This window comes from Astyanax mexicanus, chromosome 17 (genome assembly GCF_023375975.1).
Source record: "Astyanax mexicanus isolate ESR-SI-001 chromosome 17, AstMex3_surface, whole genome shotgun sequence".
NCBI lineage: Eukaryota > Metazoa > Chordata > Actinopteri > Characiformes > Acestrorhamphidae > Astyanax > Astyanax mexicanus.
The window spans coordinates 5,055,160-5,082,598 of record NC_064424.1 but is presented as its reverse complement, the minus strand read 5'-3'; the positions used below and the strand labels follow the sequence as shown (position 1 = coordinate 5,082,598).

Sequence of the window (27,439 nt, the reverse complement as noted above, 5' to 3'; positions counted from 1 at the left end):
ATCGATATAGATAGAACCCTGAGTGAGTGTGCAAGCAGCTTTTAATGAGCCTCATTGAAACAGAGTTGATGACAAAGCAGAATTATCTCAGCTTTGACCTTTGACCCTTTATCACGTGTGTCCTCTTCCCTTGGCGGGCTGCCTCGTCTCTCAATCAATCTCTGGAAATAGAAGCCAGGCCCCGGGCGCTCTCTCTCACCAGTCGACATTGACTCTCTCTCCTCTCTGGAAATCTCTGGAGACTGAGAAACGGATGCTCATGCTCAAATTCCAGTCTTTATTTGGGTGTTTCTCACATTCCCTCCCTCCTGCCTTATTTAAAAACACTCTGGCCTGTATTGTACAGCCTGTGCAAGGTTTGTTGCGATGCTCATTGCTATCTTACACCCCGTCAACAGTTTATTTTCATGCCATGTGCCCACGTTGTTTAAAATAGCATCAAAGTTTAGGAATAAATCTACACTGATAGGTGTGTTGCTATGTTGGTCGTGGAAAACGCAAGAGCGCCACTGACTGATTAAAACCCTGACAACAGTCAGTCATCAAGTCCATTCCTATAGGTGCTTGTTACACACACGCACACACACACACACACACACACACATATTCGATTGTAATAGTGCATAATTGACCTGTGCACTACAGATCACTAAAGCAAGGCCCTCCTTTTCTTTCTGTTTTCTCAGATGGGATACACTGCGTTACACGTGGCATGTCACTATGGCAACATAAAGATGGTGAAGTTCCTTCTGCAGCAGCAGGCCCACGTTAACTGCAAGACCAGAGTAAGTGTGAAACACACACACACAGACACAGACAGAAATGTGTTTTATAGCTTCCTAACAGTTCCTGACTTTCAAGAGAAATCTTAAAATGTAGTGGTGCCAATCGATAAAAGAGTTAATCACATTTTCTTCCCTAAGACTAAGGAAGTCTAAGCTTTTGATAATGGGTATTTAAATGTGGATAAATAATATGTGTTAGGAACACTTAGATTTGTATTATTGGTACCAATCTACTAAAACATCAATGTATTAAATACAACAATATTCTGTGATTAAATCATGGATAAAATCATGGTTGCATATTTTTAAATGTATAATCTCCGGCATTTGTGATCGTCTTTTATAATAGCTTTGTAATGTTTAAGTGAATAAAGAAGCATCTATAATAAACTGATCTAGTGTTGTAAAAGATATACAGTATTTACAGCATCTGTTACTGACTGCTGTTCATTACAGGGAGATTTTAAGTCTATACCAGTTATTAATTTACTCATTTGATCCTCAGATATAATGTAATTGAATTGTAAATTTTTTGTACATATTTCTTAATAAAAAGTGATAAATGTGATTAAGTTAGAACCAATGACATTAATTAGATACGTTTGACAGCAGTAATAAATAAATATAGTGGTGTGTAATGTGTCTAAGTAACTTAAACAATACAAGAAAGAGAAAGTCCATCAGCATCATAAAAGAGAGTATTTCGTTTTTTTTTTTTTTTTTGGTTGTGCTAAGTTGCTATTGGTAATGATGGTAATGTTTGCCTTTTTTTATCCCTGTTTCTCTCAGGTGGGCTACACCCCGCTTCATCAGGCAGCTCAGCAGGGTCATACGGATATCGTTACTCTCCTGCTGAAACACGGCGCCCTCCCCAACGAGATCACCACTGTATGAACCTACTTTATACTGTATATTCTGTTCTATAATAGCTTTTCCAAACACATTTAATCAATATCAGAGTAAATTTAGGCTTAATATTTTTATTCCATATTTTAGACTAGTTATTCTATATTTTACACCACATAGAAATGCAATAAATGATATATGTATATTCTCTATATTCAAGAGTGGTGTACCTATATATGTTGAGGTGATATATTATTATTACTACCTTTAATTAATACATATTGTAGATCATCTGGGTATATGAAAATACAGTATGAAATTCCCACAAAACAAGTTGTAAATGAACATATATTACAAATATATGAAATATTTATATTCATATGGTATTATTTGTTGCATTCATGTATGCTAGACATGCATATTAAATTTGTCTATGTAAGTATATGTCATGTCAGACACGCACAGATGCAAATCAAAATATACTTTGTTAAATAATGTATGAGACAAATGGATGGTCAGACAAAGCAAGGTCAATACCGGTAAACAGCAGTAACAAGGAGAAAACATACCAGAGTAGATCAGTAGTCCAGAGTTTAAAACACAATATCAGAGAGCAGACAAAAATCAAGGTCGGTAAAACAAATCAAGGTCAAAACAAGAGAGAAACTCAGGCGATGGACAAATGAGTTGTATGAGGATAAACCACCAATACACAGCACTGACTAATAGCAAATGAGACCCTTTTATAGGGTTAAACCATGTGGCTACTACTCAGGTGACCTGCTTCCTGGAAGTGTCGTGTACTGTGTCATGTGATCGGGTTGATAGGTGTGATATCAGTGTGTGAAATGTATTTCACATGTATGACAATATATATATATATTTTTTTTTTTCATTATATACAGTATGTCAATACATTAAATTGTTCCCATTTTTAATACGTTTTGTATACAGTTTTTTTAAAGTACCAGTCAAAAGTTTGGAGACAACTTAAATTCAGATTTAAAAAAATCTGAAATTGTCTATTTCAGACTATTATTTTTTTCTTAAAGAGAAATAGACAATCGTAAAAACCCTCAAAAATGTTATGATGAAACTGGCTCTCATCAGGATTGCCTCAGGACAGAAAGATTAAGAGTTACCAGGCTCAGAAACCGCATGTTAACAGCTCCCCAAATAAGAGTATCTAAAAGCTTCTTCACAGAGTATATTGGTTTGTTTAACACTTTTAAGTGTTTAACTACATGATTTATTATATAGTCTGTACATATATGTTTGAAAGAAACAATTAAGTTTTTTTTATGTTTTATGCTGCTACTGTATTTTGGTGTAAGAGACAACACAATGTACTGAGTGTGTGTTTATGTGTGTTTATGTGTGTTTATTTGTGTATTATCTGTTGCAGAACGGAACTTCGCCTCTGGGCATCGCTAAGCGGCTAGGCTACATCTCGGTCATTGATGTTCTGAAGCTGGTGACGGAGGAGTCCGTGTCCGCGGTGAGACACAGCTCCAGAACTGAAGCACTGCTGTGTTTTTTACTCCACTGTTATCTGAAAGGTCCCTTCAAAAGGGCTGAGATATGACTTTGGCAACATCTCTCGCTATCTGTATTGATCTTGTCCTCTCATGCCGGCCTTCAGCACATTCCTGCTGCATTCTTTCTCATATTTCTCTCTCTCTCTCTCTCCCTCTCTCTCTCTCTCGCACTTTTTCCCTCTTAGATCACCACCGAGAAGCATCGTATGAGTTTCCCGGAGACGGTGGACGAGATCTTGGATGTGTCAGAGGATGAAGGTGGGTATTGCTGAGTCAGTTGCGCCGCCTGTGCTGGAAGGATTACTGCGCGAAAGTGTCATTTTAAATCTACGCTTTCGCTCTGCACCACAGTCACACTGACACTCCACATTAAAACTGTGTCTTACTGGAGATTATAAAAATTGCAGCGATTGCATTAGTAAATTTAACAAACGTTTCACTGTATAGCAAGTTTTCGCCATTAAAATGAAAGTTAAGGTGCTGCCACTATGATTGGGAGATCGCTGGTTCGAATCCCGTTCATGCAGTTTGCCATCAGCTACCAGAGCCCTGAGAGGGCACAGTTGGTCTTGCTCTCTCTGGGTGGGTACAGTAGATGGTGCTCTTTCCCCTCATCACTCCTAGCGTGATGTGGATCAGCACAAGGCTGCATCTGTGAGCTGTTGTATCAGAACCGGGTCGCTGCACTTTCCTCTGAGCGTTAGTGCTGTGATGCTACTCATCAGCAGCAGTTCCAAAAGAGGCGGAGTCTGACTTCACATGTATCGGAGGAGGCATGTGCTAGTCTTCACCCTCCTTGTGTCGGGGGAGTCCTAATGAGTAGGCTGGGTAATTCGTCTTGTAAATTGGGGAGAAAATTAGATAAAAATTAAAAATAATAAAAAAAAATTAAAGTTAGCAGCTAGTCTTTTTTTATTATCTGGTTTACGGCACTACAGTGGCTTACAAAACTGATTAGAAACCATATAATTATTCCAGTTGTTATTATTCCAAAATGATATTTTGAATTAATTATTTCAATATAATTGTATCCTCGCAGTGTGCTATGCTGTTAGCAAGCTGAAGAGATTTTAGCATTTTTAGAGTTAGCGTTTAGCTTTGCCCCCACTATTTTTCTCTATGTTTAGATTTTTTTCAAGTTCTACTGTTTAAAATAAGTTGGTGTTCTCCTTTTTGAGGTGTATTCCGGTTTGTTTTTGAAAGAGTAATGGTAAAAGTTAGCGTTGGGTAATGTTAGCTTTTAGCCTAGCAGCGATCCTGAGTTTGATCTCCCCCTTTGCAGACACTTGAACAAGACCCATAAGGAAATGCAATATATATGACATGTTCCTATATTACGTTTCCATATATTTTGCCTATTACCTCATACATACATCCTCTGTACATATGTAGATATATGTTTACAACATATGAGCTACCCATAATAAAATCTGCATATGTAAATATGGTATATTGTATTACAATATATGTTGCATTACATTAATCTATGCAAGTATATATGAGATATTATGTTTCAATCATACATACAGTTTGCACATATACAGTATGTACATATATGTTTCTACTTTATATGGCCATATACTTCATATATGAAAATCTCATATATGTACATACAGTCCCCACCAAAAGTATTGTAACAGTGAGTCCAATCCTTTTATTTCTGCTGTAGATTAAAAATATTCGTGTTTGACTTAAAAAAAATGAATATGAGACAAAAGATCAACATTTCAGCTTTTATTTTCAAGTGTTTACATATGAATCAGTTACACAGTTCAGAAGATAGCGTCATTTATCTTCTTATCAAACTTAAATCAATCAGAGCAATTACACGAACTATAGACAGTTTGGAATTTTCTGAAGAAGAAAGTCATCACTGGTGTATTATGTAACAGATTTCGACAAACATTAACCTTTACCAATGTGATGGAATCGCTAAAATTTGGAGTAAGATCCCCAACTTACTAAGTTTATCTTTTCCAATACTTTTATTTACAAGAAACATAGCTCTGTTCAGAAAGAAGGTGATATGCTCTTAACTGTATCATATTTTTTTCTTTTTCTCTTTTCTTTATTATCAGTTTTTTATGTGTGTATATGTTTTGCAAAAAACAAAATAAACTAAACTAAACAACAACTGTATCAGATTCAGATGTAAATACCTGGAAATAAAACCTGAAATGTTGATATTTTGTCTCTTATTATATAATATATTTATTAGGGATGTCCCCCGATTTGATCATGTGATCCAAAATCAGTCCCGGAACAAGTACTATGTTTCTATGTTCCTATCTTTTCCTGTGACTGTGTGTTTTCTTAGCCATGTGCTTTCTAGCATGTGGCTCTGTGTTCTTCAGTGCTCCTATCTGTGTTCATTTGTAACTCCGCCCCCTCTTTACTTGTCCCCAGATGTTTCCTGTTTCCTGTCTACTTCCATATACTGTATATGTATCCTTGTTTTCTTGCCGTTGTTCCCTTGTCCCTCCGTTGTCCCGTCCTGTTTTTTTTTGTTTAGTTTTTCTTTAGTTTAGTTAAGTTTTATAGCCCTATCTGTTTGTTTTTCTTGAGTATATTCATGTATTTTCATCTTGTTTTTGTCTTTTATTTTGGTTTCCTGTTTCTTTCATTAAATTAACTTACACTTACGTCCTCCTCCACATCTTTCCTATTGGGATTGGGACTCCATATCAGCAGATACTCAAAATCAAATGAGAAGCAAAAATGTGATTGGGACATCCCTAATATGTATATTTAAATAGCATACTCAAATGTTTCTTTACAGTCCACAGCAGAAATAAATTGATTGGCCTCACTGTCCTGCAATGAAAAAAAAAGATGCGTAAAACTAACTTTAAAAAGTTTTGCAACTTTCTACATTTGCTTTTTAAAAGTAAATTTAATTTCATGTAAATTTAAGTAACTTCAACTCAGTTTCAAGACTTAAATGTTACATCAATCCTGTGACGCCAGGTAGAGAGGAGTGACGCGAGCCGAGTTAAAAGTACAAACAGGTTTATTAGCAGGCAAGCTAACAGATACTGCTAACAGAAAAGCCAGGCAAACAGCGGTCTCACCGATACCAGAAGACGTAGTCAAAAATACAGTCCGAGTTCGAAACCAAGAAACAGTCCAACCGTACAACAATCCAATAAGGGCAAAAACAAAAGACATAAACCGATAATCCGAAAACAGGGTCGTAACGAGAAAGCAAAAACAGAACATAGGAAAACGCTTAGTATGCAACATGAGTCGACAATACCTCGCGGTGTTTGTTTACAAACGGATGCCTTAAATACAGGAGCTAGACAAGAATGAACCGGAAGTAATTCAGAATACAGGTGAATCAGAGCGTCGGAGCGTAACGCGATTGGGTGAAGGTGAAAGGTTATTATTGATGTCATCACCAGCAGAATTCTGAGAAATGGAGTCCGGTAGTGTGGAAGGAGAACAAGGCTGCGTGACAAATCCTTTCTTTTAGTAACCTTTATTTAATTACTGCATACAATATTACCTAATTACAGTTACTTAATTTATACAATATTATTATATATAGTTTTGGTTAAAACACACATTCAAATATTTACATAATCTCAAAGATTTATTTTGTAAACGGACCAAGTCTCACTGTCTCAACACATGGACAGCACTTAATACATTCTTTTTAGTATACTAGTATAATGAATGTGTTACATGACATCCATGTGTTAAGACAGTGTAATATGTTATTTAGTTGTTATTTAACTATAATTATGTATAATAAATTATTTGAGTAATATTGTATAAATAAAGTAATTGTAATTAGGTAATATTGTATGCAGAAATTAAGTAAAGTTTACTAAAAGAAAGGATTGACTGAAGTTCAGTTCACTTATTTTCTCTATGTAACATTTAAGTCTTGAAACCGAGTTGAAGTTACTTAAATTTATCTGAAATTAAATTTACTTAAAAACAGCAAATGTAAAAAGTTGCAAAACTTTTTAAAGTAAATTTTACGCATAATTTTTTTAAGTGTGATACTTAATTTAAAGGGGACTGTATATTACATTTGCATAAAGGACTCAGGGTTTTGATACAGCGGAGGATTAGAGAATCACTCACAGTTCTTTATGCTACTGATCTATCCTGAACCGCACTCTCTCCATCTCTTCTCCAGGAGTCGCACAGCTAACATTAGGTAGGAGCGTCTCCTCTCTCTGCCTGGGTTGTTCGGTTGTGGGTCGTTGGTGAATGTGTGGCTCCATCTCAAGCGCTCTCTCATTCCGTCCTGGTTTTGGGATCTGTCTCTCAGTTTTTTCGGCGGTGTCGTCGGCTCTCCATCACCATGTGCTCACGACCTGCTTTTTCTTTATCAGCTCTAACATTCGTTAGCGTTTGTTTGTGGGGGCCATCATTCACAGGACTGAGTGATAAGGTCTCTGAGAGGGCTTTTTCTGTGGCAGTAGATTGGCTGCTCACTGAATAATAACGAAGTCGCTGACTAATGACCGTCATTTGACTCAGCAGAGATCTCGCAGGAATGATGTGTTCTCACCGTCAAACCCTCATGATTAAACCCCTCCAGTAACAGGAACAAATCTCTCTCGAATGCAGAGGAAGCACGTGAAGCCGTCTCTCTACTGGGCATGCTCACCAGTGTAACCGTAACAACGCCATACAGTCTGACTGGGTGTCTTGATTTCCTCCATGTTTTTCATTGGCTGTGTGTGTGTGTGTGTTTATATTATTCCATTGCTTGGATGCAGAGGTGGAAAAAGTACTGAAAATTGTAATTAAGTAAAAGTAACTTTACTCGCTAAAATTCTACTCAAGTAAAAGTAAAAGTACCCATCTAAACATCTACTCGAGTAAAAGTAAAAAGTACTCAATTTAAAATGTACTTTGAGTAAAAGTTACATAGTTACTTTTAATTATTTGATGTAAAAAGGTACAAATCCTAAATAAAATATTTTTAATTAATTATTATTCCAAATAATAATTTGGACCTTTCAGGCAGTATTTGTTCAGACCACCCCATTCTAGAACAAGTGGCATAGGTTTCAATTATCATTTTTTTTTCTTTATTGTTAAAAGGTTATGGTCATATATGTGACTATAAACTGTATTTTTATAGTTTTACAGTTTATTATTATTTTTAAACTTGCCATTGCTATGCTTTAACAGCTTTTTTAACATTTAAGCAGATTGTTTAATGTTTCCAATAAAAACTTAAGGAATTATCATTAAAAACATGAAATCATACAAAAAAAGAATGTTGGTTGGCTCATGTGCAGTGCCGTAAAGAAGCACATATCGATGGGTAGCATAACTTGACAGAACACCGGTTTCCACGAGAACAGCTGATTCACACAGCCTCTCTCCCGCTAACCATAATAAACACTGCTGGGAAAAGTTTAGCTGCGCTGCCATGGAGAACAAAACTCAGACAAACTAAATTCAGACAATTCATTTTTTTTCCCCCAGCATTTAATTATTTACTCAGTAATGGGGAGTTTTCGAATGTAGTGAAGTAAATTACTTGTGTCAAAATGTACTTGAGTAAAAGTAAAATGACCTATTTAAAAAAAAAACGACTTAAAAATTACAAATTACTCATAAAATCTACTCAATTACAGTAATTTGAGTAAATGTAATTCATTACTTTCCACCTCTGCTTGGATGGCACTGAAGTTGGTTATGTGTGCTTGTGTCTGAAAGATGGAGAATGATGAATGTTGAATGATGATGAACTGAGTGAACGACAGTAGGAGAGTTCTCCTTCCTTTTCTTTCCTTCTCTGGCTAAACTCTGTTCTCTCTCCATTATCTCTGATTGTTCTGAGGGCTGATGTCTGCTGTGTGATTTCTGTAGGTGATGAGTTGCTGGGGATGGATGGCGCTCGATACCTGAAGCTGGATGACCTGAAGGATCAGGACGATGACTTCCTGTCGCCAAAGAAGACTCTACGAGACTTTGAGAGTGGGCTGGGCACGACGTAAGCCTGGAGATTCTAGGATTCTAGACATACTTGCTGCACTTAAATGTCTTCTGACTCGTCTGTGTTACAAATTACACATACATACTCAAAGACTACACATGACTCAAAGGGGGGGGGGGGGGGGGGGGGGGCGTGGCATAGGGGGCAACTGCTGCCCTTGGCATCCCTATGGTTGATAAAGCACAGTTAAAGTGCCCTCTAAGGAAGCCTCTGCCCTTTAAACAACTTAAGTCTGCCACTGTATAAACAGATTGGTAAATCGTTCCTGATTGGTTGACGGATGCATATGACAGAGAACTTGGGAAATTTAGTAAAACAGGACAATGAAGAGGGAGGGAAGCACACAAGCATGACTAACAGATAGGATTTTCATTGTACCATATTTTAGCAAACCCTGTCTAGCACTGCTGGAGCAGTATTAGCATTAGCCGCTAACCGCACTAAGAGCTTGCGAGTGTATTAGACTGCATGTTTACTGTGTTAAAACAAGCTACATGCGATGAACTGCTAGCTAATATCACCCTGGCTTACTGGAACACTCCAGTGTAGCGCTCTCGGGCGGCATAGCCTTGGTGGAAATCTGGAAATCCAAGTTTACTGTAAATAAACTGAAGCACTTTACTCATCCAAATAAGCGTTTTTTTAGGAGAGAAATCTGTGTAGATTAATATCCAGCACTCATTTGATGGTTTTTTATGAATTACAGTTTTGTTTACTCAACTTAGCTTAGCTTTACTTAACTTAGTTACCTCCCACCACCACCCAGTGGAGACCTGCTGGATTAGAAGGAAAACACAGCGACACCCCTGTTCCTTACTAGTGTCTCATAATGTGCCTTATAATCCGGTGTGCCTTATAGTGCGAAAAATATGGTAATTTCTAAATATATTTTTTCGCTTTTCGCAATTAGAAACATTTAGGCTGCCTGGGACTAAATGATAATAAGATTACACAAAATATATCATCTTCCTGTTTTAACAAACTGATACTGAACAAATAATAGTTCAGTTTACATAATAATAGAAAATGAAATGAAAGAAATAAACATGAATTAAGGGCTGGCTCAGGATTATCTTTGTCAAATGTAGTCAGGCATTAATGCAATTTATTTCAACAGCTAATAAAACAATAATTACTGAATAACTATTTATGAGAAATTGTAATATGTATGCAGCATATTACTATGCGTTATCATTTAGTAGCTTTTTGTTGTTCTGAAAAACATAAAACGTTTGGTTTGTGTATTGAAAGTTACTTAGATTAGTTGTGCTATCTAGTTTATAATATTTAAATCTACAAAAAAAAACTATTCTATTATGTTACCCACAGACTTGTATCTCTATATCTTAAAAAAGCTCATCATGTTGATGTTAAAAGCTGAGCTGATATATATGAGTGTTAGAGATGTAAGAGATCAGTAATGTGAGTTTTTGTGACTGATTATATCTTTTCCTCTCTTTAGACCCTACTCACCTGCTATTCCCAGAATTCCATGTGTGTCTCCAGAGACAGTCATGCTGGATCAGGTACTGGTTTGCTGAAGATGCTTTCAGCAGAAGCGCAGCAGATATCAGATCATGCTTTCTTTTACCCCCGTTCTCACTCAAGGCCATGCTCTGTGCTCTTTTTCTGTGTTTATATGTCTGTGTGTATGTAAATGTGTGGTGTTCTGTGTGTCTGCAGCACACCCCTGTCCCTCTGCCTAAAGAATATGATGAGGACTCTCTGATCCCCAGTAGTCCAGCCACAGAAACCTCAGACAACGTTAGCCCAGTGGCCAGCCCCATCCACACTGGGTCAGTGGATTCCTGATTAATCACCTGTAGCAGGCTCTGCTAGTCGGTACCTTGTAGAATAAAACACCAAATCTAATTTAAATTACAGTAACAGAAGTTTCAAAGTTTTGATACACCCTAAATCTAGTGTTTTTTCATTGTTTTAAAATGTTCTGCAGCGTAGATTAATACTAAAGACATCTAAACTATGAAGAAAAACATATGAAATAAAATTTTTAGATTCTAGCACCTCTTGTTTAGATGATCAGCTTTGCACATCTCTGCTGCATTTTCTCAGTCAGCTTTATGAGGTAGAGTCACCTGGAATACAGGCTTTTAGTTAACAGCTGTGCTGAACTCATCAAGAGTTAATTACTTGAATTTCTTGTCTCTTAATGTGTTTGAGAGCATCAGTTAAAGTAAAGTAGTGAAGAGGTAGAGTTACAGGTATACAGTGAATAGTGAATATTTGAGTAATGTTCTAATCCAGATTATGACAAGAACTGCTCAATTAAGTAAAGAAAAAATTACTTTTAGCTTGTCAACGCACAAGGCACATCACTTTCATGATCACAGGTATATAATAAAAGCAGCAGCTATGCATGATGGGATTGCTTCTACAAACATTAGTGAAAGAATGGGTCTCAGGCTCTCAGGAGCTCAGTGAACTCCAGCACTGTGGTACAGTGATAGGATGCAGCACCTGTACAGCAACAAGTCCAGTCGTGAAATTTCACTACTTACTACTAAATATTCCACAGCCAACTGTCAGTGATATTATAACACAGTGGAAAAGACTGGGAACAACAGCGACATTGTGCTCTGTGTTTCCATGGGAGAGCAGGTCCTTTTAAGCCTTCTATATTATAATATTATTATAATATTACAACAACAGCTGTAATAAAAACACAAAATGAGTAGTCTAAAATGCTTAGTTTTGAGTTAAAAGTTTTCAAAGTTTTTTGCATTTTAACATACTCTCAGCTGCTTTTCTGTGGATATAAGTCCCGAATTTTGTATTGTGTATGAAATCTAGTTAGTTATGCTCTATGAAGCGATAATTAAGCAATTATACACTCAAGGTTTGTGCTATAACGTGTAATATTGGCTTGCGGCCTCGTGCCAATGAACGCTCCACAATAGTGTCAATATTACACGTTAAAGTACGAACCTCGAGTGTATTACTGTGATTATACCACAGTTCCATTATCACTGTTTATTGAAAGATTTAAAGAGTTAAAGAGGAGGAGAAAATAGGATCTGTTTGGTTATAAACACTCTGTAAGTTAAAATAGTTTCATTGCTGCTCTGTTTGTAGCTGCGCAGTTTGGTTTGTAAGCGCTGCATCGTTGCTAGTTTACCTGTATGTGGCGGAGTAATACATGGAGAGCTTCGGTTTCAGAGCATTACCAGCTGATAATGGCATTCATAGAACGCCTCTCTGCCAATCACATTGCAGGGTCGGAACTGTGGCATAAATTACATTAAATAGCTAGCTGTAGCTGACCCTGCTCTGTTTTTTTTTTTTTTTTGTCGTTCCCAGTCTCTTTAACTGTGTTATAATATCACTGACAGTTGGCTGTGGAATGTTTAATAGTAAGTAGTGAAATTTCATGACTGGCATGACTAGCTGCTGCTTTTATTACACACCTGTGGACACGGAAGTGAATTGAACAGTTTAATGATTTGTATAGGTGAGATCTAAAGAAGCAGCGTTCAGGCACCAGATACATACAGCTGTATATCTTTTTATAAATGGGTTTGAGTGTGTGTGAGACCTGCGTATGTATGTTTGTTTGCATTGGACATAAAGATCTCCTACTCACTGCTGTTCATTCAGTCCCTGACAGCATTCAGACTCTATGCTCTGCTCAGTGTTTGATTGGCTGCTGCTCTATTAACAGGTTCCTGGTTAGTTTCATGGTGGACGCGAGGGGCGGGTCCATGCGTGGCAGCAGACACAACGGCCTGCGAGTGATCATCCCCCCGCGCACCTGTGCAGCGCCCACGCGCATTACCTGCCGCCTGGTCAAACCCCAGAAACTCACCACCCCGCCTCCTCTGGTGGAGGGGGAGGGTCTGGCCTCCCGTATCATCTCTCTCGGACCCTCCAGCATGCAGTTCTTAGGGTGAGTTCGAAGAGACGGTTACAACTTTTTCTATTTAACAAAAATATACCTTTTTATTATTAGCTTAACTGTTTTTTGGGCAGGAAACAGTGGTAACTATTGTATGCAGTCAATAACTGCATTCACAGGCATGTTAAAGAACCTTAATACATTGCCTAAACATATAAAATACTTATACATACAGCTCTGGAAAAAAATAAGAGGCCACTTAAAAAGGATGAGTTTCAAAACCTCTGGAATATAATCAAGAGGAAGATGGATGATCATAAACCATCAAATCGAACTGAACTGCTTGAATTTTTGCACCAGGAGTAAAAGCATAAAGTTATCCAAAAGCAATGTGTAAGACTGGTGGAGGAGAACATGCCAAGATGCATAAAAAGTGTGATTAAAAACCAGGGTTATTTCACCAAATATTGATTTCTGAACTCTTAAAACTTAAAACTATGAATATATATTGGTTTTCTTTTGATTATTTGAGGTCTAAAAGCTCTGCATCTTTTTTGTTATTTCATCCATTTCTCATTTTCTGTAAATAAAGGCTCTAAATGACAATATTTTTATTTGGAATTTGGGAGAAATGTTGTCTGTAGTTTATAGAATAAAACAACAATGTTCATTTTACTCAAACATAGACCTATAAATAGCAAAATCAGAGAAACTCATTCAGAAACTGAAGTGATCTCTTCATTTGTTCCAGAGCTGTATATGTACAATAGATAGATAGATAGATAGATAGATAGATAGATACTTTATTTATCCCGAAGGAAATTTATATGTGCCCACAAATGTTTTATAGTTTGCACAATAACTCAGTATCAATATAATGTAATTTTGCAATAGAAAAGGTTTCTCTCTCTCTATAAGGACAATACTATTAGTGTAATATTATTATTCTGTTCATACCCTCTATCAACGAAACAGTATCTGTTATGAATCACTATGTGACTATTATGAGACTAAAATGTAAGTTGGCTAGATACCAAAGTAAAGATCTGAAATATTGACTGATTAAATTATGTTAGATGTTAGGTTGTATGTTTGGTCCTGAAGGCTCCATATAAAAACGGCAAAATGATACCATATTTACCACGTCCTGCATGTAAAACAATTTATATAATTAATATATGTAAATGGTTTGGAAGCATTTCCAAAAAGAATTGGAGTAGTTTTAGTCAATTCATCATAAAATAAAAAAATAAAAACAACTTATAACAATATTTTAAATAATATAAAAAAGGTAAAATAAATGTAAAATATGGAGATAGTGTTTTAGTGTATGAGAGCATTGATATGCTGTCCTCACACTCTGGTCCTGATGCTGCGTTTCAGGCCGGTTATTGTGGAGATCCCTCACTTCGCGTCTCTGGGGAGGGGTGATCGAGAGCTGGTGGTGCTGCGCAGTGAGAACGGCTCAGTTTGGAAAGAGCATCGTAATCGCTACGGCGACGAAGTGCTGGAGACCATTCTGAATGGGATGGACGAAGGTGAATATTAACATACTGATGAATAAAGGAGCTTTATTAATCACATTTTTACTGTTTTAAAAATGATTTAGATGACTGTTTGGCACATATCTGCTGTGTTTTCTCAGTCAGTTTTATGAGGTAGAGTCACCTGGAATTCAGGCTTTCAGTTAACAGCTGTGTGGAAATCGTAAAGAGTTGATAAAACGTATCAAAAACCTCTGGAATATAATTAAGAGGAAGATGGATGATCACAAACCATCAAACCAAACTGAACTGTGTGGCATAAAGTTATCCAAAAGCAGTATGTAAGACTGGTGGAGGAGAACATGCAGTCCATTACCGGCTGATAATCACATTGCAGGGTCGGAACTAACTGTGGTATAATATACTATATAGTTATACTATATATAACTTTCTTTTATCAGATCTGGAGAGCCAGGAGGAGCTGGAGAAGAAAAGAATCCGTCGGATCATCTCCACAGACTTCCCCCTTTACTTTGCGGTGGTGTCACGTGTCCAGCAGGAGAGCGATCTGATTGGTCCAGAGGGTGGCCAGCTGATCAGCAAGCTGGTACCCCAGGTCCAGGCCATCTTTCCTGAGACGGCGGTCACTAAGCGAGTGCGGCTCGGCCTGCAGGTGAGAAAGAGACACTGGTTTCAAAACTACTTAAAGTATAAAAGTAAAAGTAATGTAAGGAGAAAATAAAACCATTAAGAACAAAAGCTTAGGCCACGCCCACAGTGTCCTATAGTGCACTCCCCCTCCACAAAACACATTGCTTTTTTTCTAAAAGCAATAATTACTATAATGTTCTATTAAAATGTTAATGTTGATACGTTTGGGATTTTGCACTAGTCTGTTCCCTGTTTCAGCTGCATATATGCTGATTGTAAATGAATGTTTTTAGTAGGTACAATGTAAATATATTGAACTTTAAGTTTAGTTGGACTGGAGTTTGTCTGGAGTTCTCTTGAGTCTCTGCACAAATCATCTTCATACTAGGCTACATACACTGTAAAAAACTAAATAAATAATCTGTGTTGGCAAAATTTACATATTGTAGTTAACCCTAGTCCAGGCCATGCCAACTACTCTGCACATGCTCAGTTTGACCCTTTTTTTGATTGGGGTCTATGGAGCAATGTTAATCACACTATTTGCATATTGGGCGTGTCCTTCTACCTCTCATTCACCATCAGTGTGTAAGCATTCTCCACAAGCTGCCTTCTCTTGGAATTTGCATATTTGTTATATAACAGTAACTGCCTGGCCTCAGTGTTGAAGCTGTAAGAGCAGGTTACTATATTCTGTGTTGCCAAGTCAGTCTGGTTGCATTTGCATTAATTGCAATAGTTTTACATAACTGACAATAAGGTGGATATGTGATATTCATAAATTCCAATTACCCAGTTGCTATTAAATTAAATTAACAAAAGTGTAGCGTTGCACCCATTAAATGATTTTGATTCATGTAAAACATTTTATTGGTGCAACTTGTTTTTTTAGTTGGTCCTAAAGGATGGTCAGCAAAACTTGCAATACACATTTTGTAGAATTTAAATCAGGCCATCAAAAGACACAAATTACATTTTTAAGTTGGTGAGGTTTAATATTTAAAGTTTTAATACATATGATCTGGGCTAAAGATTTCTAGTTGGCACAACTGCATGTTTTTTTTTTTTTTTTCAAAACTTAAAAGACTGAGATGGTCTCAAAACTCAAAAATGTAGTGCAGTAAGTTGCCTTAATATTTTGAGTTTTCTTAACTTTTTTTATTTTTACAGTGTAAGTCTGCTATGTTCTTATGATAATCCCTTAAATGAGCTGCTGGTGTATCTTCACAGCATGAACGTGCAGAATGAGACGCACAAAAGTGCTGCGCTGTTAAGATACAAAAAAAATATTTGACTGGTGAGCTATACACTGTAAGCCCGGATAAGTTGAATTTACTTTAAAAAATTGAGGAAACCGGTTAAGTTAGTATAACTTAGAACATCAAGTTATTACAACTAAAGGGAAAGTTAATTTAACTTTTTTATTTTTGTTATACTGTAAGACCGGATAAGTTGAGTTTAATTCACGTTTTTAAGGCAGTCGGTTTGCTCAATTTTTTTAAGTAATGGCGAATGAAAACTTGAGTTAGCATAAATTAAAAAATCAAGTTATTACAACTAAAGGGGAACCCAGGCAGCCCAGGGGGAATCACTACACACTGATGGTGAGTGTTAGTCAGAATCTGTTGGATACACCCAGTATGCAAATAGATTGTGACACAAGCCAATGGGAAAGAAGCTGTTAATGGCAACAGACTAAGCTCATTTCTTATAAGTTGGTTTAACTTAAAGATCTCAATTTGAATAGTTCAGTATATGTGCCCACAAATGTTCAATTAACTCAACATAGTTGAGTATTGTTTAGAAATATCCAATTTTATGCAAAACAGACTTCATCAAAATGATTTGAGTTCAAACAACGTATGGGTTTACAGTGTAGGTCGCTAAAATAGGGCTCACTGTGTTCAGAGTGTTGGACATTATCTGCATATTCTCATTTATAATATTACGTTTTTTGTTCTGTTCTTCTTTCTTTTTCTCTATCCATCCAGGCCCAGCCAATCCCGGACGAGCTGCTGACTCGACAGTTGGGTAACCAGGCCACGTTCAGTCCCGTGGTGACGGTGGAGCCGCGTAGACGTAAGTTCCACCGGCCCATCGGCCTGCGCATCCCCCTGCCCCCGTCCTGGAGGGAGAGCCAGCGCGACGCCGGGGAGGGAGACACCACCAGCCTGCGCCTCCTCTGCAGTGTTATCGGTACGCTCCTGCGGGTGGCACAGTTCTGGGTTAGCCTTTATTTCAGTGCATGCCAGCCTCTGCCATGCCAGAGCTGCTGGAAGAGGCTGAAGCAGACTGTTGTCCAGCCTGGAGAGGGACACAGGGATAAGTTTAGACTGAGCATGATGATTCCAGATGGTGCTGGTAGTGCAGGAGGACTAGGGTTTGTAAAAAGCTGTGACACTCTCCCTGCAGGTGGCACGGCCCCGGCTCAGTGGGAGGACATCACTGGCACCACCAAGCTTATGTACTCCAACAACTGCGCCAACTTCACCACCAACGTTTCAGCAAGGTGAGATATTTATAACACATAAACAAAATCAAGATCTGTACTGTACTGAATTTCATATACAATAAGATTACATTCATAAAATATTATTATTATACTGGGTAATCAAACAAACAAATAACAATAATTCTTCTTCTTCTTCTTCTTCTTCTGCTTCTGCAGCTTCTTCTGCTTCTGTTTCTTCTTCTTCTGCTTCTTCTTCTTCTTCTTCTTCTGCTTCTTTTTCTTCTTTTCTTCTTCTTCTTCTGCTTCTTTTTCTTCTTTTCTTCTTCTTCTTCTTTTCTTCTTCTTCTTCTTCTGCTTCTGCTTCTGCTTTTTCTCCTCTTAAGCCCTATCCGGATGGGATTAGTTTCTCAGGGGGTTATGGGTTTTTTTATTCTCTGTGATTTTATTTCTTTCCAGAATGATCATGTACGTGTTTTTCTCAGACGTTTTTCGCTGAACTCATTTTCTGTGCACCTCCGGTAATTTAAGTCTCGTCCGGACGCACATCTCTGAGTTTAGTCTCCTCGCGTTCAATAAAATAGCTATTTGTCCACTGCCGCCCACCGTAATTACACTTTAGGCGTCGTGTTTCCACGGAGATCCACGTTAGAAACACAACAGCGAGTGGAAATGGAGGAGCTACTGAACACTGTGATGTCATGTGACCTAGAAAAAAGCCTAAAAATCTCACTGGTCCTCCTGTGAAATATTTTTCACAGTCGTCCCCCTGAGAAACTAATCCCATCCGGATAGGACTTCAGTTTCTATTGATTGTTTGAAACTGTTAGATTTATATGCTAAATAACAAAATAAATACAGTATAGACTGCTATTATGAATATCGTGATATCACGATAATGAGCTTTTTTTAATCGTGTCCAAAATATTTTCGATATTGTCAAGTATGATATGATTTGGCACACCTCTGTTATATAGTCTCTATAATTAAAGCAGAAACATCTATGTATATATGCTCTGATTGGCCACTGGAGTGGATCTGCTGTCTCTGTTCTCAGGTTCTGGTTGGCTGACTGTCCTCGGACGGCGGAGGCGGTGACCTTCGCTAACCTGCTGTACCGGGAGCTGATGGCGGTGCCATACATGGCCAAGTTTGTGGTGTTCGCTAAGATGAACGAGGCGCGGGAGGGACGTCTGCGCTGCTACTGCATGACCGACGACAAGATGGACAAAACCCTGGAGCTGCACGAGAACTTCAGCGAGGTGGCGCGCAGCCGGGACATTGAGGTCAGCGCTGATTTTAGTGCCTTTAGTCTGTGCTCTGTTTACCATTCCCAATATCTTCTAGTTTTTCTTCTTTTTCTTTAATTTTGGTTCATCTTGGTTCAACTACACAGTTACTAGAGACACTGATTATAAAGTGGGACCACCTTTCCTCCTCCTTCTGTATTCCATTATTTTTCAATTTGTTCTTCTACTTTTTCCTCTTATTCTACCTTTCCTTTTAGTGTGTATTTTTTCACTGTAATCCTTTTCTTCTACATGTTTTTCTTGTATCTTGTTTTACCCTCTCTCCTGCTTTTTTCCTCTTCTTTTTCCTCTTTATCTTTTTACCTCTTTTAAGTTTTTATTATTCCTTTTTTTCCTCTTTTACATATTTTTTCTCTTGTTCTGTTTGTTTTTTTTCTTTATTTTTCTTCTATTTATACCATTCATTCATATTATTTACTATATATTTCTTTTAATTTCCTCTTCTTAAACTTCACTATCATCTTTTATCAGCAGTCTTCTATTTCTGTGCCTTTTTTTACAGCTGTATATATATATTATTGCTGTCCAATGAAAAACAAGTATCTCCAAAACAAAACTTTAACAGGAGAGAAAAAAAAAATTCTACACTTTTAATAGAAGTCAATGTAAAAAGAGATTATTTCAGGTCATTTTGGAGAATTCAGTAGAAGTCATATAGTCCCTTTCTGATCTTTGACTCTGATCTTCCTGCTGCAGGTGATGGAGGGGATGCCGCTGCATTTAGAATGCTCTGGAAATCTGGTGCCAGTGAGAAAGGCCACCCAGCAGCCTCGAACCTTCAGCTTCCAGGCCTTCAGAGACAACAGATTACCCGTCTCTGTGAAGGTCTGTTTATGTCCCTTTATCTGTGTGTGTGTGTGTGTGCGTGTGGGGCGTGTGTGGTTGTGTATACGGTGTGTATGTGTGTGTATATGATGTGTGTGTATACTCTGTGTGTGTGTGTGTGTGTGTGTGTGTGTGTGTAGTGTTTGCTTTTAATACAGTCCAACAATGTATTTGTCTTCCCCATCTCAGTGTGTCTATTCAGAATAGTCTACGCCTCTTTTTGTATATCATTGCCATCCAATATATATGTGTGTGTGTGTGTGTGTGTGTGTGTGTGTAGGGGTATGACCATCAAAAGTTGGGACAAACCTCATTCTCATTCAGGACAAACACTTTTTACTGTTTACTACGTAGTTCCAAATGTGTCTCTTAACTGTTTTCATGTATTTAATATTAATCTACAATGTAGAAAATAAATAAAATAATTTAATTACTGTATATACTGTATATAAACTGCATATATCCAGCTGTTTGTATGTTACTTTTGTAACTTACTAATGTTAGGTTATGCTAAATACAATATCTGTGTTATCAGGCAGACTGACATAATATGTATAACCGATGTATAACTTAATAACCTTAATCACAGTATATAAAGTATCCCAAAAAATGTTGTATGGTTACACCCCTAATAAATGTGTGTGTGTGTATGAGTAGCTGCTTTCCAAAGCCTAGATTGCAGTCGAGGTCCTTGATAGGACTGTCCCATGAAGATGCTCTAAATCAAACTAATAAGAGTTTTAATAGTCCTCATTTTCTGATATTTTGGTCTAGTTGTAAGGATGTTGATTTTTTTTGCCTCTCGGAGGAAAGCGCAGCGATTCGGTTCTGATACATCAGCTCACAGACGCAGCCTTGTGCTGATCCACATCACCCTAGGAGTGATGAGGGGAAAGAGCACCATCTACTGTACCCACCCAGAGAGAGCAGAACCAATTGTGCTCTCTCAGGGCTCAGGCAGCTGATGGCAAGCTGCATGACCGGGATTCAATCCAGCAAGCTCCCGATCATATTGTTGCAGCGCTTTAGACAGCTGGACCACGAGAAGCCCAGAATATTGATATTTTTATTGAAACATAGTAGCTTTTAACTTCCTAAGACTCGGTCCCCAATTAGACTATTACTGAAGTTACTGCTTCATTTCTCCACATGGTGGCGCTATAATCAAATTAACAGGGTTAATAAACCTGCGGTAAGGAATACTGGTTGTTGAATTGTGTGAATCTGTCACTAATAAACAAAAAACAAATCTTGGAATTTGATTATTTAGGAGCATTTTTTTCTCTTTAGTAACACAAACCCTGTGTTCTATCGTAGAGAATCACATTATCGTAATATCATTGTTACCGTGGGCAATGCATCATGTTATTATCGTAGGACTGTTCCATGAAGATGCTCTAAATTTAACTCTACTAAACATCACAACTTCACACTAGGAGTGATGAGGGAAAAGAGCACCATCTACTCTACCCAGCCAGGGCCCCGGCAGCTGATGGCAAGCTGCTTAACAGGGATTCGAACCAGTAATTTCCCAATAATTGAAACATAGGCATTCTGAACTTCCTAAGACTCTATCCCCTGTTAGACTATTACTTAAGTTACTGCTTCATTTCTCCACATGGTGGCGCTATAATCAGATGAAAAGGGTTGATAAACCTGCGGTGAGGAATATTGGTTGTAAAGTTGTGTGAATCTGACACCAATAAATCCCCCCAAAAAAAATTATTTAGAAGTATTTTATTCTCTTCAGTAACACAGACCCTGTGAAGTATCGTAAAAAAAAAAAAAAATTATTTGGGATGCAGCCAGCGTGTGCACTTACATTTGTGTGTGTGTGTGTGTACATGTGCATAGACATCTGTATCTACTGTATCTGTATATATTTATATCAGAATTATTCTGTATATCAAAAATGTGTTTGTGGCTCTCACCATCATCCACTGTCCAAACCCAAACATTTTTGTAACCCATCCGACCTCTTCCTCTCCAGCTTCATCCTCCTCTGTGTCTGTGTTCATTGTTTGTGAGTGTGTGTGAATGTTTGTGTATGTGTGTGTGTGTGTGAGTGTGTGTGTGTGTCACCGGTGCTTACTCTCTGCCTATCTCAGTCTCAGCCCAGCTGCTTCCTGTGGTACCTGTGGTCTCTGTGGTGCAGTGACTCTGTAGCTGTAACTATTCTCTCGGTGTTGTGAGCATGCCCTTTAACTCTGTCACCTTCTTGCCTGCTTGCTTGCCTTTCTGCCTGCCTGTCTGTCTGTCCGTATGTCTGTCTCACTGTCTCTCTCTCTCTCTCTCACATCACTCTCTTACTGTCTGATCTCACAGACGACAAGGTAAATGTGCAGGTAAATCTCTCTCTGTCTCGCCTGCCTCTGGACTGCTTCCATCCCCTCCTCCCAAACCCGTCTACCTGTATGACCCGCAGCCGGCCCACAGACGCGTCTAATGCTCTGTCTTTACTCTTTATCTCTTCTCCCTCTCTTTTCTACCCTTCTTTCTCCCTGCTTTCTTCTTACCTTCTTTTCATTCTCCACGACTGCCTCTTTTGGCTCCCTCTCTCGCACATTCTCTCTCTCTCTCTCTCTCTCTCTCTCTCTCTCTCTCTCTCTTTCTCGCTCTCTCTTTCTGTCGTTCCATCTCTCAGGTGAGAGACAGCAATAAGGACGCCACTGGTTTCCTGTCTTTCCTCCGCAAGTCCACCAAATACGAAGACACGCAGCATGTGCTGTGCAACCTCAACATCACCATGCCTCCATGTGTCAAGGTGCTGTTCTCTGAGTTCTTGTTCTAGTAGACCTTGCTGTGTGTGGTCCTTTGTAAATGTTTAATAAACACTTAATAAAGTTTTAGTAACACATCAACAGCAAATCAGTAAAGTAGCATGAATGAAGCATCTGAATACAATGAGGTAAATAGCTGCTGATTGATTGATTGGATAGGCAGACAGACCAAAAAAAAACTCAAAATGGTTTTACCTGGTCTTTTATAAACCCAGGGCAAGTTGGAGCATGCCCAGTGTGGGCCAAGTGGCTTGGCCCATCTGGAGTTTTTACATATTTTCTTTATTTCTACATTTTGTTTGGTATGGTAGGGTTGCTTAACCCTATGTTAGGCAAGATTGAACCTTCTACCCTTCTTAATAGTCTGAATATGGCAGATATACAGCTCTGGAAAACAATAAGAGACCACTTAAAAGTGAACAGTTCCTTTGATTTTACCAAATAAAAACCTCTGGAATATAAATCAAGAGGAACCAAGCTGAACTGCTTGAATTTTTGTACCAGGAGTAAAGGCATAAAGTTATTCAAAAGCAGTGTGTAAGACTGGTGGAGGAGAACATGATGCCAAGATGCACGAAAACAACTGTGATTAAAAACAAATCAGGTTTATTCCACCAAATATTGATTTCTGAACTCCTAAAACTTTATGAATATGAACTTGTTTTCATCTCATTATTTGAAATCTGAAAGCTCTGCATCGTTTTTTTTATTTAAGTAATTTCTTACTTTCTGCAAATAAATGCTCTAAAAAACAATATTTTTATTTGAAATATGTGAGGAATGTTGTCCGTATTTTATAGAATAAAACAACAATGTTCATTTTACTCAAACATAAACCTATAAATGGCGAATTCAGAGAAACTGATTTTACCTAAGGCTCTTTTCACTAAGGGGTTTTAAAACATAACAAATATAAATAATTGGGAAAATAGCAGAAAATATTGGGATCATAATGACACAATTTTTATAATCTTTAAAAAAAACCCTCTGCTTTAACCCTTTCAGAGTGGCCTCTTGATTTTTCAGAGCTCTATATGGGGTTTGGGGAACATCTCCATTTTTAAGCACAATCTTGTAAATTCATGCACAGGTCTTTGCTTCACAGGTGTGGAGATGCTGGGAAAATAAATTTTTTAGTCATTTCTTAGCAATAGAGGCACTTTTAAAGCAGATCAACCCACTAATAAACTGTGTGTGTGTGTGTGTGTGTGTTGTGCTCTCCGTATCTCTCATTGCAGGTGGCAGGAAGTGACGAGCGCAGACGGACTCTCACACCTCTGGCCTTGAGGGAGCGGTACAGCGCCCTGAACGACCCGGGCCTGGGTAAGCCACAGCGCCCCCTTGCTGCTGGAGGATAGGGGGGGCTTCTTGAATGCTCTATCCCCCATCCCTGCTTCTGTAGCTCCCCATTCTACTGAAGTCGTGCATGGCTCTGACTGAGCTCTGGATGCTGAGTTCTAGTCTGATCGCCCTGCTCTGCCATGCAGTGCTGTGGGCCTCTGCTGGATCGGTGCTCTGGTGAAAAGCCTGCGTACATAATCACAAGCAGCTCCATAAACTCAAGGCATCCCCGCGGCATCTCCGGAGAGAATGAGCAGTAATGTAGTGCATGCTGCAGAACCTGATATGGTCCTAGCGCTAATCCTATTAGCATGGCAAGCTGTAGAGCACTGAGAATGAGCTCCAGCGGAGACGGGGCTGCTGAAGCTGGGGGAGGTTCTGAAACGCTGTTGTTTTGGGAGGGTTGTATCATGGCAGCCTGAACTGTTTTCGATGAAGACAGGAGGTTATGCTATATGTTAATGCAGGGCAGGTATTGGCCATGATTTGGTAAGTATGGACCGACGACATTACACTCATCATCACAATCTGACATGATCTGAGATCACCTGAACCCATTTTAATCTCATACCACGGATGGATCGATATCGATATATTGGTATCTGTTGGAATCCATCCACAGTACTTACCTTACAGTACTCATATAACTCAGGCCGTTGATTTGCATCATGAGAATCACCACACAGAGCTGGATTAGGCTTAAACCATTGACTCCAATGGGTTTTTGTGTGATTCTGTACAGTATTTACTTTCTTTTTTTAAGGCGTATATACTAGGGCTGCACGATATATCGTTTAAGCATCGTCATTGCGACGTGCGCATGCACTATAGTCACAACGCAGGATGTGTGATGTTACTTAAGGCAATTAAATCAAAAATGTCATGTTGCCATGTTTTAATTCTTGACACAAGAAGTAGATACACAGCGCTGTCTCTGTGTCTGTGTGCGTGACAGGTTGCTGCTGCCTGAGAAGCACAAGGGGGAGGGGGAGGGGGAGGAGTAAGCACAAGGTAACCACATGGCCTCCATCCACATGGTTGGGCACGTGCTTGTTAACTTGAGCACGTGTGGAAAGCTGTGCTCCTCAGTCCAGCACAGTTTTGCAGTGCAGATATTTCCAGTTACAGCTGAATTCACGCTTTTAATCCCAGAAAAACGCTATAAAAACTATTTGCCTATTAAAGCCATTTAAATGCCTGATTAAAGGGCCGATTACTGTTGTTTTGCTGTTTTCTTCGGGTTTTGAGCACTCAGCGCTGACTCAGCTCTTGATCAGTCCGGACGTGAGACAGTGCGCTGGTGGGGGCGGGGCTAGTGACGTCAGGGGCCCTGCTTTGTTTAAAATCGCGATATATATCGTCGTAAAAATAACATTTGCAATGTACATTTTTGTCCAATATCATGCAGCCCTAGTATATACATAGGTTAATAAATATGCAATGATATATTATATAGTATACTGTGGTATTGTGTGCACAAATACACACGCAGCATTGGGAAGTGGGTTCCCAAATGAAGGTGCTACAAATGTTTCTTTGAGCGCTGCCAAAGAAGAACAACTTATGGTTTCATAAAGACATTAACAGACGTTTCTGTAGGTGAAGAACCTTTAATATTGTCGTGTCTTTAACCCTTCTGTCCAATGGATATCATTTAGTTTTTTTTTTTTTTTTTTATGTTTTGTTGCACAGAACACAAATTGAGACCTGTTGCAGAATATATAAAAGACATTAGGGAAAGTCAGCACTACAGAACAAAAGTAATGTAAAAGTAATACAAGCTAATTTTTACTTATTCTGATCTGAGATTTAGAACACTTATTGTCATGTTTAGGAATAAAAACTTTAATTAATTGGATTTATTTTAATATAGATTTTATTTTAGGATAGTAGTGTCGTATTTTGTGTGCATTACAGACAGAAAACAGCATTCTTACATTGTTCTTATATATCACTGAAAGGGTTAAAGCAGAGGGGCGTTTCTTAAAGATTATAAAAATTATATGTCATTGTGATCACAATCATTTATGCTATTATCCCAATTATTGGTATTTGTTATGGAGTCAAAACAGCCATAGGTAAAATAACAGGGTATTTACATATTTTCAATTTACAGGGCATTGAAAATATATATACATACAGCTCTAGAAAAAAATGAGAGACTACTGAAAAATTATAAATTTCTTTGATTTTACCAAATTGAAAACCTCTGGAATATAATCAAGAGGAAGATGGATGATCACAAGCCATCAAAACAAAACTGAACTGCTTGAATTTTTGCAACAGGAGTGACGTAAAGTTATCCAAAAGCAGTATGTAAGACTGGTGGAGGAGAACATGACAAAATGCATGAAAACTGAGATTAAACCCAGGGTTAGTCCACCAAATATTGATTATTTCTGAACTCTTAAACTTTATGAATATGAACTTGTTTTCTTTGCATTATTTGAGGTCTTTTCTGAAAATAAATGCTCTAAATGACAATAAAAAACAGAGAAACTGATTCAGAAACTAAAGTGGTCTCTTAATTTTTTTGGATATGTTAATTTAATGTTGTCCTCATTAATTTAGAAAACATCATTATATATAAAGCGCAAAAAAATGTTTTCATAAAGATAATAGGAGGGTTCATATTAAAAGTTTTTTAAAATATCTATATTTTATGAAAAATGGTTCCTAATGAGATTTATTATACCTCTTCCCTAAAGACTACAGTTGGATATATTATCTGTGTAAATGCATTGGTGCTCATCAATAACTTCTTCAGTAAAACTTTCGGAACAACACTGAAACTAAAGGGTTTAAATAATCTTCATATACTAAATGATGTACAGCGTCAGTCTCAAAAGTTTGGACACACATTAAATTCAGTGTTTTTTATTATTTAAATGTTCTGCATTGTTGATTAAAAGTAAAGTCATCCAAACCAGAATATGTTTTATATTTTAGATTCTTTAAAGTAGCACCTCTTGCTTAGATAAGACAGTTTTGCACATCTCTGCTGGATTTTCTCAGTCAGTTTTATGAGGTAGAGTCACCTGGAATTCAGGCTTTCAGTTAACAGCTGTGCTGAACTCATCAAGAGTTAATAACTTGAATTTCTTGTCTCTTAATAAAGTGTTTGAGAGCATCAGTTAAAGTAAAGTAGTGAAGAGGTAGAGTTACAGGTATACAGTGAATAGTGAATATTTGAGTAATGTTGTAATCCATATTATGAGAAAGACCATCAAACACGTTATGATGAAACTGGCTCTCATCAGGACTGCTCCAGGAAAGGAAGAGCAAGAGTTTCCTCTGTTGTACAGGATAAGTTCATCAAAGTTACCAGCCTCATAAACCTCAGCCTTAGACTAGTTTGTTTTTGTTTAACACTTTTTAAGTTACTACATGATGTCTTATGCGTTCCTTCATAGTCTGGATCACTTCACTATTCATTTACTATGTAGAGAAAACAAATTGAATGAGAAGGTGTGTCCAAACTTTTGACTGATACTGTGACTGTGGGCTGTCGTGTTGATTCACTGGTGCTTTTCAAATAATTTATTTTACTGTACTGCACTTTACTTTTATTTCTGTGACCCTTCTGTTTTTTATTGTTTAATTCTG

At 37.9% G+C, this 27,439-nt stretch overlaps 1 protein-coding gene across 5 annotated transcripts in view; it reads left to right on the top strand.

Moving 5' to 3' along the window:
* The window catches only part of ank1b (ankyrin 1, erythrocytic b), a 148,715-nt gene that overhangs the window by 94,915 nt on the left and 26,361 nt on the right, over positions 1–27,439 (top strand). For 4 of the 5 annotated variants that reach the window (XM_049466542.1, XM_049466544.1, XM_049466540.1 and 1 more), the window contains exons 19-35: positions 687–785; positions 1,575–1,673; positions 3,037–3,129; positions 3,355–3,427; positions 7,320–7,340; positions 9,014–9,137; positions 10,603–10,666; positions 10,824–10,936; positions 12,820–13,044; positions 14,377–14,531; positions 14,939–15,150; positions 17,120–17,324; positions 17,541–17,637; positions 18,635–18,863; positions 19,584–19,712; positions 22,357–22,476; positions 23,731–23,815. In XM_049466542.1, the coding sequence (XP_049322499.1) occupies positions 687–785; positions 1,575–1,673; positions 3,037–3,129; positions 3,355–3,427; positions 7,320–7,340; positions 9,014–9,137; positions 10,603–10,666; positions 10,824–10,936; positions 12,820–13,044; positions 14,377–14,531; positions 14,939–15,150; positions 17,120–17,324; positions 17,541–17,637; positions 18,635–18,863; positions 19,584–19,712; positions 22,357–22,476; positions 23,731–23,815 (2,143 nt within the window). The remainder of the gene's footprint in view (positions 1–686; positions 786–1,574; positions 1,674–3,036; positions 3,130–3,354; positions 3,428–7,319; positions 7,341–9,013; positions 9,138–10,602; positions 10,667–10,823; positions 10,937–12,819; positions 13,045–14,376; positions 14,532–14,938; positions 15,151–17,119; positions 17,325–17,540; positions 17,638–18,634; positions 18,864–19,583; positions 19,713–22,356; positions 22,477–23,730; positions 23,816–27,439) is intronic. The other variant, XM_049466541.1, reaches the window with a different exon arrangement.